Source organism: Eurytemora carolleeae, unplaced genomic scaffold (assembly GCF_000591075.1).
Source record: "Eurytemora carolleeae unplaced genomic scaffold, Eaff_2.0 scaffold782, whole genome shotgun sequence".
In the NCBI taxonomy this organism is placed as follows: domain Eukaryota; kingdom Metazoa; phylum Arthropoda; class Copepoda; order Calanoida; family Temoridae; genus Eurytemora; species Eurytemora carolleeae.
The window spans coordinates 244-13,811 of NW_019397358.1; the positions used below are offsets into that span (position 1 = coordinate 244).

A 13,568-nucleotide genomic window follows, 5' to 3' on the forward strand; every position below is an offset into this window, starting at 1 on the left:
AGCTACCCCCAGATTTTATTATGTACTGACAACAACAATGAATGATTATATGGTTACATAACATTGCATGTTACTATTAAAAAAAAAACTATTTTATGAAAATAATATGTGCAGTTTTATTTTTACAAAAGAAAATTCTCAGAAATATAATAAAGTTCTCCAGTAATGGTAATATTATTTCATAAAATTCCGTATTATCATTTAAATTAAAGGATTTTATGAAAATTATATCTACCTAACACTGATTATTTAATTTCTTAAAAATATAAAAAATGTTCTCCCGGACAATATGCCTTGTTGCTATACCTTAGTGATTTCTATATGTTTGACGCCAGTTTTCATTTTACGCATAAATTAAAAAAAAGAAATTTATTTATTTAAGCATTAAACATTCTCAATATCTCTTCATTAGGAGGAGTTAAGATTTCTATTTACGTAAAATTTACTTTAGTTTAACGTGATTTAGGTAATTTTCCCCTAAATTTTCCTTTTAGTATTCACAGTGATGAAAATTTACTTTAGTTTAACGTGATTTAGGTAATTTTTCCCTAAATTTTCCTTATAGTATTCACTGTGATGAAAATTTACTAATGAATATCATCTCTCGAGGTGAGGGGGGGGGGTGATGTTAAGACACTTGAAGGTTAATGATCATTTATTTTTCCTTAACTTCGTTGAACAGCACAGAGTATTTTTAATGGTGTTGGGTCATTTTAATTTTAACATTTTAAAATCGTCAAAACCTTATTGTTAGCTAAAAATCTTAAAGAACAGGAGGCGTAATTTAAAAAGAACCACCAACAAAATTCACAACAGTACTCTTGAAACCTTTATCTGGTCAATAATGTCGTTTTTCTAGGTTTAAATGTGCTAAATTCTATATTTTCTAGGTTTAAACGTGCTAAATTCTATATTTTTTAGGTTTAAACGTGCTAAATTTTATATTTTCTAGGTTTAAACTTGCTGAATTCTATATTTTCTAGGTTTAAACTTGCTGAATTCTATATTTTCCAGGTTTAAACTTGCTGAATTCTATATTTTCTAGGTTTAAACTTTCCTACAGTAGAAATGTACAAGTCAATTTTGTATAGAAACCCCAATTGAAAATAATCAGTCTTTAAAATTATAAACTTTGATATCTTGTACAAACTGTACAAGTGCATTGCCATGCATTGCGTTAGTGATAAATGATTCTGTCTTTAAGGTTGCTAAAATGTGAAAATAATGGCTTAAAAATGTATCAAAGGAATATTATTTTTTCATTGTATTATTATTATTATGATTACTACCTTTATTATTTTTATTTTTATTATTATNTGAACGCAATCTGAAGGAAAGCTTGAATTTTGAAGGAAATTTGACAGATTTCACGCCGGTATATCAGAACCCAAGATAAACTCCACCAAATGAAATGTTATTTTTTAATTTAAAATTTGCTTCCTCAAATTTAGAATTACATGACCGATAAACAACATTGTATAAGTAAAAATAATAATTGATATCGGCGTTTTTTCAGCTTAAAAATGATAATTTTTGTCAGCTTTCTTCCTTTCTTTGCACTGCTTAGATTTGTATATTAATTTCCATAGATTCTGTATTTAAAAATTATTATTTCCAACTTGGATAATGGATATCTCCATCTTTATTGTTTAAATTAGTTGAAATCACTTAATACTTTAACGGTTCCTTTAATATGATTATATATTAATAATAATAAGGCTGTTCGCTGACATATACATACTTTGCTTGTCTATTTGTTTGTAACCGATAAAAGTCAAAACGGCTGAACCGATCGGGCCCACTTTTTTTGTGGGACCTCATATGATACCAGGGAAGGTTTATTGATGGTTAGAATTTAAGAATATGCCGCAAAAGAATTTTGATTTTTCAATATACACGGTAAAACGATAACAGTGCAACAACCAAAAGTAAAAGATGGGCGCATATTTTAATGTGTTTTGATTAAATTTCACGGGCAACGCTAGCTAAAATAGATATCAAGATGGACAAAATGTACATAAAAAGTAATCTCTGTTGTTTATTTGTTTGTAAGTCTGATCAAAACTTAGAAACCCCAAGACCGATTTGCCTTCACTTTTGGTTGAGCAACTCATGTAGAACTTGGTTTCAAAGCTCTAAGTTGAGTGGGTTGACTTGTATTATTTAGAAAACTTCGTTTTCAGGTACCGCCGGGTTCCATTTTCCAACGCTAGTTATGAATATGATTTAAATTTTTGAAGCTTAAATTAAATATTTTTTAAGGTTTTGTTGTCAGTTTTGTATCATCTCACCATCAACCATGATCATGATATCTCACAAGCGAGTGGAAGGTTGGAAAACAGTTTTAAAGTTAGAATAGTAATTTAATCTGTATAATAAAGTTCTTCGATATATGCTCGCCAAACGGCTGGACCAAATAAGCAGATTTTTTTGAGGAACCCATGGATACCCTGAGGGTTGACATAGGCTAAACTATAGAGCTTGGTAATTTAAAGAGGAGGCGTTGGGATTTACACGCAAAGCATATCTCTCACCCCCCCAAAAAAAAATTTTTACGTAATTTGTCGTTTGAAATCCATAACTTTAATATCTGTGTGGATGAACTTTATCTTAAAATACAGGGTGTCCCACGAAACATGACAGTATGCAGGACGACTTGAATGTCGTCTTGATTTTTGATATAATTTGCTGCGTTTATTTGTCAACCTAATTTTAGAAGTAAAATTCTAGAGATAATAATCACAAAATTTCCCTTATCCTGCCATTTCCAAAATGTGGTCTGCCTTTTAAAAATAATCATAAAAACGAAATGTTCAGAAACTTTCAACTCGGTTTGAAATTTCTAATGAATATTTGTGAGAGCTAAGAAGGTGTGACTGACATTCGGTTTCATTTCTAAAGAATTTTGATTAAAATCGTAAAAAATCCCTTTTAGGAGGCAATACCTGGTTGCTAGTATACTGGGTTCTGTAAAGCAAAGACTGGTTTCTATAATCACATCAACACTAAATCAGGTAAAATAAAATTAAAATATTTTTTTTAAATTAATCATATTTTTGCATTAATATTTCAAACTATTTTGGACTATTTGTGCTAAGAGAATAGTTTGAAATATCAAAGGTCTATGACATTCATGACATATATGGTTTCCAAAACATACGGTGGAAAAACACAAAGTTCAACAATCTCTTCTTGGCGTTGCATACCGTGATCAAGAAGTACTGCACTCTAGGATGCCGAGTCCATTAGCGCCTGATCCAATTAGGGTTTAGTCATGTGTTTGGTGTCTATTCTTAACCAATAGAAATTGTATGGCAGTAACATCTATCTTTCTATCTATCTCATTATCCAATTAGAGATAAATCCTTTGATCGGCGTTAAACGGTAAATAAAAATATTTACTTCTACTGAAACTATAGTGACTGACATTAACATGTTATAGGGTGATGGTCAAATAAAAGTATAGTTAGTCTTAATTTCAGAACCATATTCTCACAACAGAAAAATGTAGATTTTTATAACTATTTAATACTACTTAGAGGGGCTATGTATCTTCAAAAAGTATCCGCAAAAAACTGTTTTAATTAAGCGCCGGCTTAAATCTTAAAACAATGAATAAAATTTTAAGTGGAATCAATGATATTTAAGCCGCGTCTCAAATTTAAGCCACGGCTTAAATTCTTTATTTTCTACCTAAGGTCTCTATTTTTGACAGATTTTGAATGAGAGATCATAATATTCCAGACAGACAGTATTTACTGCCTTGAGGATAGTTTCACGTGTGCAGCAGCTGATTACAACTTTGTTGTTTCAGGATTTAAATCTGACTTGTAAACTACTGGACTATACTCTAGATTCAAGTATTAGTCAGCTTGATCTATGCACCAGGTAAACATTTTTTACATAAAAAAGTCAAAAAAATTTTACATTTTAATGTCGAAAAAACCTTCCCGGTGGTCACAGTTTTGTACAGTTTTTTTTTATATATTTATCATCTATGTAGTAAAACAAGACATTATATATATGTTCCCTATAGCCGGCCAAACGGCTGGAGCGAATGGGCTGACATTTTTTGTGGACACTCATGGGTAGCCTTCGGGTGTTATAAGCAATTTTTTTCTACGGGCAACGCCGGGCCCTTCAGTTAGTTTTATTTAATATTCCAAAACATTAAAAAGTGTTAAAAAATAATTTCCGACTTTTTTAGGAATTTTAGTTCATTTTCCTTCCCCGTGGAACAGGTTCAAACTGTTTACAGGTAAACAAAACTGATTTTTAAATTCTTCTCAAAAATCCTTAAATCTTTGTAACAATATGATTATATAATTATATCTTTGTAACAATATGATTATATAACTATATCTTTGTCGTAAATCTTAGATATTTCAAATTATAAATTCTGTTAGATTAAATACTCTGAGTTTAAATTATCAAAGGTTTACATCATCATGTTGCAAAGATATAGGGATCAGAAAATTTGAGTTTGTGGCAAAGACGACTCAATTTATTTTTTAAACATTTCAACAGTTAAATTTTTTTTAAATTTTGATGTATTCTCAGCCTGAAATGGACTTTTTTGAAGAACCACAAGCAGAAACGTAACAATCATCTCATTGGAAACTTTTAACTTATTTATCTAATTATCGTTTTTTACGCTAAAAATTGTTTGAAGATAAATTTTGTCAACGTTGGTAAATTATTTAACAAAAACACCTGTCTTACAATTGACTTATTGTGTCAAAAAGGTTTTGCGCCATAATTTTTTATTCAAAACTTTGTAGAACATCAGAAACTATTGTTTTTCTAAACTTAATGTTCAAGTTACATTTATTTTTTAAATTTTTAGAATTTAAATATTTTTAAAGATTAGTTTTGTCCACAGAGTCCACGTTATAACTATTTGCTAAGAAATTGTCCCTCATGAGTTAATATTTTAGGAGTTTACTAAGAAATTGTCCCTCATGATTTGATATTTAGGGGTTTGCTAAGAAATTGTCCCTCATGATTTGATATTTTAGGGGTTTGCTAAGAAATTGTCCCTCATGAGTTAATATTTTAGGAGTTTACTAAGAAATTGTCCCTCGTGATTTGATATTTTAGGAGTTTGTAAAGAAATTATTCTTTTTGAATTAACCTTTTACTTTTTTGTTAAGAAATTATAATACTTGAGTTAACCTCTTAGTAGTTTTTTAAGAAATTGTTACTCATGAGTTGATAACTCAGAAGTTTGTTAAAAAATTGTTCTTCTTGAGTTAAAGTTTTAGTAGTTTTAAAAAAATAATCCTTTCAATACTTTTGATCAAATTACATCAATGATTTTTCAAACAAAAGAAAGTTCGTGTTTTAAAAGAGAAATTAACATCTTAAACGCATTAAAAAGTTCTTTGTTCTGTTTAGAGACGAGGATGAAGAAAAAGAGGAAAAGGAGATAATTAATTGGTATACAGGTGCTGTCAAGAGGAAAGAGGAAACTGTGAGCAAGGTAAAATACTAATACAGGGTTACCCACAAAGAATGAGATTACTAATACAAGGTTACTCACAAAGAATGAGATTATTAAAACTGGGTTACTCCACAAAGAATGAGATTACTAATACAGGGTTACCCACAAAGAATGAGATTATTAATACAGGGTTACCCACACAGAATGAGATTATTAATACAGGGTTACCCACACAGAATGAGATTATTAATACAGGGTTACCCACAAAGAATGAGATTATTAGTACAAGGATACCCATAAAAAATGAGATTATTAATACAGGGTTACCCACAAAGAATGAGATTACCAAAACAGGGTTACCCACACAGAATGCGACTTTAGAGCCGACTGTATGGTATTTTCATAATCCTTTACTCAGGGTACTTTGTACCCATCTTATTTATAATTTATTATTCTGATTTTAAAAGTTTTTTCCGATTTGGCTGTACAATATAAAAAATTCTGTGCGAGTTGACATTTTCAAAATACTGGTTGGACAGAAAATGATTAAATGATTTCAAGACGTAATGTTCTGTGCAGTTGTTCATTTAAACTTTATATTTGTCTAACTTTACATCATTTAATGCCATCCAAACGTGTCACAGTTCCTCTTTAGGTTGTTTTCCATTTTTTGTTATTTTAGTGTTTTATTTATGACAACTTTCTTCTTATGTTCTTAACAATAATTTGACTTTTTGAGAGCGCTCGATTAGGTTTCCAAAATTGGCCGAGGAGGGAAAAAAATTTTAAGATTTGATTTCTTAATTATTGAAAACTCTGGTTTAATTGAAGTACTGTAACAACTTGTAGGCAGCTAAATACAAGCTAAGGACAACAGAAAAAGAACAAATAAATCCTAAAGAGATAAATGTTTACAAATTGTCAGGTTCTAGTTTACAATAGCTACTTCTACCCTACACTGGAGCGTATGAAGAAATTGCGGCATGTTGTACTGCACGGGGTCTGTGATAACCAAACCCTTTCTATTATGGGGCAAAACTGTAACGTACTGCAGTTTCTAGATTTAACAGGTACACACATTTTCTGCTTTAGAATTAAAAATTTAGTAGATTTAATTTTTCTTATACTCACAAAACAAAATGAAAGGACAGATCCAGAAAAATGTTTCTGCTCAAATTAACTTAGATTTGAAAAATGACAAAATTAATCCAAAAAGACACTTGTTAATTCTTTAAATTTTCGTTTGATAAGTTTGATAAGCCACGCATGATGAAACTATTTTAACCATTTCTATTTTTTTCTCAGTTTTTCAAAAATTTCTTTGAAATAATGTTTGATAAAGGTGTGATAGATTCTATTCCGTCAAACTTTAACTGATGTTCTATACCTTACCAATCCAAACTGGGAATTTTTCTTATAAATACTCCCTCGATATCCACTGTGGGCATTTTTAGTTTGAAATCGAATGAAGAATAAATTAATTAATTTGCAGATTACAAAAGATCAAAATTTAGCATTCATCTCGATGTTAACAATACAAAAGTTCCCAGCTGAGAAGTGAACATCTAGTCAAGAGGAAGGACTTGTCATGTTCCCAGCTGAGAAGCGTACATCTAGTCAAGGGGAAGGACTTGTCATGTTCCCAACTGAGAAGTGTACATCTAGTCAAGGGGGAGGACTTTTCATGTTCGTGCTGCAAAATCTATTTAAAGGTCAAAAAGTCTTTGGTCCTTTTTAAAACATGATATTTCCAGGTTCTGCTGATGTGACTGATGTTGGAATTCAAAACCTTGTATTTCCTCTGTCTGTTCAGAAGGCTGGCAGGGTCAACCTAGTTAACACGAGGTAGAAGAGTAAATATGGCCGCAATATCTTAAATATCGGGAATATATTAAGATTGTCATATATAACGAGTAATTTAGAATTTAGACATAAAATTTTAAATTTAACCTGAAACATTACGGGATGGATTGAAAACAAAATTTACCACTTAAAAGGACAAACTAAAATTTTTCTAAAATTATTTTCTACAAAAAGATCTATTATCTAAAGAGTTATTTTTGCCCGTTTCATAAAAGTACCCTTAAATCACAAAGAAAATTGAGAAAATCTCGTCGTTTTCTGTCTTAAAAAGTAATGAATTCTGACAATTCCTTGTCTTTGCTGTACAAAACCGCAAATTACTTTTAAAGAGAGTCCACAATTGAAAATTATCAATGTTTGATGTAAGAAAAGTAAGGATATCTCCTTCAGTTTTACTCAAACAAAGGTTGAAAGGCTACTGATGTAAATCGTGCCTGTAGCTTTAAAGTTAAAGTTTAAAAAAATTAAACCTCTATCTTAAAAGTGCACCCTTCTGCATATTTTTTTTTACCCAAACTATTTTAACCGACAAGCTGTTTAAAAATATATATGATTAATATAGGCTAAGTTCAAATATTTAATGATTAGATTTCCTCATATAATTTGTCAAATTTAATTTATATTTCTTGCTGAATACAGAAAAGTTGGATAATTTAAAAATGTGCAGGGCTAAGACCAACCCTTCAGCAAAGCAGCTTCACACTGTGTTGGTCCGTGGGACCGGAGTAGATGTTACAGGGTGCATTATTCTTCTCCAGTTTTGTCCCCGGCTTACCAAAGGTGGAGGACACTTGGAACATGACAATATTGGGGAAGCTATCTATATACTAAACAAGAAACTAAAAGTAACCAGCATTATGCTTAAAGGTAAAAACAAATATTTTTTTTGTCGAAAATTTATCTTAATTTATTTTAATTATTTCAGAACTAATTGATGCTGAGATTGACGAGCAGAAAGAAGCTGTCTTCTCACAAATAATTTGTAAACTTGAATCTTTAAAAACCAGTGGAAAGTGTCTAACCCGAATCCAAAGCCTGTTCTCCCCTAACAACTCCATATCTGAACTTTATCTTGATTTCTTACATCAAGATTTTCGGTCAGATCTCATTTCATTTCTTGGGATTTATCCAGGAGCTAATTTGAAAGTGTTAGAAATTAGAAATATGGATGATCCTCTAGAGATTGATATCATCAGTGAGGAATGTTCGAACCTTGTGAACTTAAGAATGATGCTGTGCGGGGTTATGGGAAATAGTCATACGCAGACAAACAGTCATTTTCCCAAGTTAACCAAGTTAAATATGAGAACTTCAAACCCTGAAACCATGCTCTCGTTCATGAGAAACAATGTAAGTGTGAGAGACCTGAAAATATCTTGCCCAAACGAAGGCAAGTCAAAGTTTACAGATGTTTTTATTCAAACAGTCTGTGGATTCAAAGGCTTTCTGCCGGCTTTAAAAACTTTAAGATTTTCCTCTAAATTTTCGTTTGGATTTACATCTGCACAAAAGCTTATTGAAAGTCTAATATCTTTAGAGTATATAGGACCATTGGAAATGTTAACAAAACTTTCAAAACCAGATGTTAATGATCTGGTAAACTGGGTGAAGGAAAACAACTGGAATGTGATTCTTGGGTATAAGGGAGCTCAATATAATGTGTTTAACATTGACCAAAGTGATCCATGGAAGCATAAATATATTCCGGACAAGGGAAGAATTCCAGTGAAAAAGGAAAAGTCAGTTTATAAAAGAACATTGTCTGTACCCACTGGGTTATCTGATGACGAGGATGAGATATCATTTTTCAGTGACGGAAGGAAAAGATCAAGAACTAACTCTGTATTTCTTTCTCCGTCGCAATGTTCAGTTAGAAAATCTGGAAGCTTAATATCCCTCAAGAAATCAAATGGATCAAATCGAACATCTGTCAATCTTGAAAATGAAGAATTTGAATTTGAATTTGCAATGGATTCAGATGGGTTTATCAAAAATAAGGATTACAAGCTGTATAATCATCAGATTGCTCAGTTTGAAAATGACGAGGACTATGATGATTATGATGAGTTTGATGAAGATACAATGGATGTTGAAGATTTACCAGAGGATGCTGAATTTGAGTGGTGCTGGGGAGAAGATGGAAATCTCAAAATTTATGAGATTGACAAAACTGGAAAAGAGGAAGACACTGAAGAAGGTGCAAATGGTTCAATACTTACCAAAGAAGAACAATCATTTCTTGGAAATAAAGAATATGAGTTCTCTTTGGAAGGAAATGTTATTTTACCTGAGCATAACAAAGAAGATTATAAATTAGAAGAACCTATTGATGAAAAAATGGATTCAACAACTTTTAGTAAGGTGCAAAGCAAAGAAGCTGTTATTGAAACACCTGTCCCCGAAATAAAGGAAACCCCTGCAAATCCAGAAATAGATGCTGTTTCATCACATGACCCTGTAACCATATCAAGATCAAAATCTTATTCTGCTACTCAAACAAAATCTAGGAGTAAAGTCAAGTCTCCTTCCCTTCTGTCGAGCAAGGAAGAAACAGAAGTTAGCACATCTAGCAGAAGAGCAAAGAAAAGATATGCTCCACTGTCTCCGCCTCCTGTTATTGAAGATAAACTTATCTCTCAAAATGAGACAGCTCCTGTTAGCTCTGCTTCCAAGTCCCTTAATGGAATCACAGAAAGCCGTTCTTCTTTGATACCACCAAAAGCTGCAAAGTCTGATGCAGAATCCAATAAAATGGGGAAAATTTCAAGTATTTTCCAGAAGAGTGATCCTGGTAAGTTGACAACCAACATTAAACCCAATTCCATCAACGTAAATAATGTCTCAAATACATCAAACAGCTCAATAGGTGGTGAGCTGTTAAAAAAGGCACCTGTTCTCTTGGCTCCTATAAAAACTCAGGTGATTGAAGTTTTTGAATATGACCCACTTTTAGGCTATTGCACTGTGAAACGTAAAACAGTTCCCATAGATGAAAAGGAAACTTTGTCAGAACCCTCAAAATCTATCAATATTTCATATCTTAAGACTTCCGATTCAGAAAATCCTACACAAGAAATTAGCCCTAATGATAATTCTGAAAACATGGCACAACAATCATTAACTGTAACTGATACAATTGGTAAAACAAAATCTATCTTGTCACAGTCTACTCCATCTCCAGCAATGGATGATTTAATATCTCCAGTAGCATCTTTGTCTCAAAAAGCTGAAAGCAATCCATCAAGCAATACATCATCAAAAGAAAATAAAGTTCCAAACAAGTCACCCAGCAAGAAATCTAGTATAGAAACTGAACCCTCCAAGCCACTGATCCCTATGTCTAGTATGTCCAAATATGACATTCCATTCCTCGGTGTGCTCTTTGCTGCCAACAATGGGAAATCAATTCCAGGTCCTCCAAAATGCAAACCTCCAAGCCTGCCTCCTAATATAGAAAAAGCACTACCCAAACTAAGTCGCCCAGCGCCTGAAGAAACTCCAAAGATTAGTAGTGAACCAAAACCCCAACCTAAACTGGATATCAAAGTTGAACTTGTCAAAGAAAAAGATACAGTGATTAATGTCACAATTCCAAAACCTGAAAAGCATGCACAGAAACATAAGAGCAGTAAACCGGAAGAAGCCAAGGAATGGTATTGGGACTATGAAGAAAACTGTTGGAAAGAATGTGATCCAGAAGAAGAATATGAATGGGAGTATATAGAATCAGATGAGGAAAAAGAAAAGGAACCTGTTCAGCATGAAGTTATTGTTTTGCCAAGAAAGACAAATTCAGTTCAAAATGAAGAAAGCATCATAAGTAAAAATGTCTGCAGCACCCCAGGAACAGAAAAAGATAATTCTAAACTACCTGACTTGCAAAAGGACGCAAGTAAGACAATTTATTTTAAATTATTCTCAAATTTACTACTTTTCATCAGTTTTTGAATAAAGTCTTTGTCTTAGGGAATGAGAAAAAGCATTATGGATCCCAAGATTTGCTGAATGTGTCAGAAGATGAGGAGGAGCTAAGTCCATTATTGTCTGATGCTTATGACAAGGATCTTGAAACGGTAAAAATTATGAATGATGTGCTCTTACTGAGGAATCAATTAGTTTTAAGGATATACATGCTTTCCTTGAAAAGACTTCCCGCCTCAGTCATACATTTTTTCTTTTTTTCTTTTTTGATTTAGAGATTAACAGCAGCACAATGCATTTATGTATACTAACCATGAATCAAATTCTGCACACCATTCAGTATCTGTTTTTAGGACCGTAAACATGCTAGTAGATGGGGAAAAAGCAGAAAAAGAAGCGGAAAGCTGGCTCGACAAACAACTGTTGAAGATGATGTCAGTGAGTCCCTTTCTGTCAGTCAGGAAGATCTGTTGGATCATTCATCACCCAGAAGAAGAAAGAAGGGGGTTGTAGATCCTCCACCTAAACATTCCTTATACGATTTATCATATTTTGATGATGAACCCGTGTCGGCCTTGGAAGTTAGTCAAAGAGCAAGAAGAAGGAGGAAAGATACTGAGGAGGAGAAGGAAACAAGAATACAGGAGGAAAAACAAAAAGAGCCAAAAGCTAGCCAAGATGATTTATCAAGAAAAGACAAAATGGATGCTCAGATGAAACGAAGAAACACTGGCAAGAAAATGGATGGAGAGAAGGCAAGAGTATCTGCGACTAAGCTTGAAAAAGCACCAACAACCAAGCAAGAAAAGAAGTCTGAAATAAGAAAGCGTGACCAAGATCGAGGAAGTGATATGGAATCTACCAATCATTTCAAGTCCAATATCCAAGATTCAGATGAGCCTGCTGAAGATGAACCAGATGAAAAGAATGTAACTTTCTGCATGTGGGGTCATGAAAATTGTCGCACAAGATCTCACTACCGGTACAACTGGCAATGGGATTATGTGCAGAAATATGCTGACCAGCACAATAAGAACATGATCCAAGGCTATCAACCTAGAGAGGAAAGATCATCAAGGCCTGCAGAGGAACAGCCACAAGATATTAAGGATAAGAAGCCAAGCAAGGATGGTATAAAGATAAGATTGCAGATGCTTCAAAATAAGTTTTCAAGTGGGAAGACAAGTACCTCGGTTAAGCTGAACCAGTTTGAAAGAGATCTTGAGCTTGAAATGTTGAGACGAAAGAAAAATTACAAATATTGAAAATGATTTAATATTTTTTATAATTCAGAAAGTTGTATATTCAAATAAATATTTAACCTGTCATATTTTTACACAAGCCAAATAAATATTGTATATTGAAGGTAAAAAGTGTTTGCGGCGCAAATTGAATCAAATAATCTAAAACTTTTCATAAATTCTGTCAACGTTATTTTTAATTCTGCATCCTTGAAATATTTATTTGAATCATTCGCCAAAACACATTAACATCGTCTCACCAGATTTTATAAAATATTCTCAGATTTAAATTTTCCCTCTTTTCTACCTCTCAAATTGTACTTTTGATGACCTGACACTTTCAAGCTTATCATCTTAATCAATGATCAAGTTGATTAGCTTCAGACCAGAGATGCATTTAATCCAGGGGGAGATGATAGTTCTCTACCTGTGTGCTCAGTTAGCTGTACTGTACACTTACAACTGTTTACCAATATTAATATAGCTTTCTTTTTCTTTGCAAGAGCAAATCTGTTCCTTGAGAAAAGTTACTTTTTTGTTCTATTCTTCTTAAATTGTATTTTTTTTATTTTTAAAAAGTTTGTTATTACATGATCATTTTTTTTGTTCATGAAAATTTATCAAAGGTTTTAAAAAATATTATCAAAGTTTTTTAAAAATATCATTAAAGTTTTATGAAATTTTAACAAAGTTTCTTTTAAAAAAATCCAACAACGATTTAAACAATTTCAAACAATTAAATTAAATTTGGCGCAGCTCACTCCTTTTTAACACTATCATTAGATTTTTCAGTCAAAACAATTTCCTTCACCTGGGCCAAAGGCTCAAAAGTGTCAAAACATTGCTCAGAATTGCGCTTTATAACTAGTTGCAGTGGATTTCCCCGACATGGCGAAAATTACATGGGAGAAATTTTATTCGTGTTATTCCATTTGTCTTTTTAATTTATTTGGCCGCGGGGAAATTTGAAATTGAGAAAATCTCTTTTGTTGTTCTTGTTTTCAAATCATTAAATACAAATATAATGAAAGGTTGACAAATTGATTTTAATGACCTGTCAAAAATGTAATTTAATGAAACTTTTCAAATCTGTTTTTTTA

At 32.2% G+C, this 13,568-nt stretch overlaps 1 protein-coding gene across 1 annotated transcript; it reads left to right on the top strand.

Annotated features, from left to right (window-relative positions):
* Positions 1–2,262: 2,262 nt before the first annotated feature.
* Positions 2,263–12,586, top strand: LOC111713729 (uncharacterized; the record flags this gene model as incomplete). Its single annotated transcript, XM_023488669.1, is given in 11 exon segments — positions 2,263–2,330; positions 2,936–3,014; positions 3,815–3,888; positions 4,208–4,258; positions 5,398–5,482; positions 6,369–6,513; positions 7,198–7,288; positions 7,974–8,173; positions 8,232–11,198; positions 11,273–11,379; positions 11,581–12,586. Coding segments are annotated over 11 exon segments (4,779 nt in total), but the record flags the coding sequence as incomplete, so codon positions are not given.
* Positions 12,587–13,568: the final 982 nt, after the last annotated feature.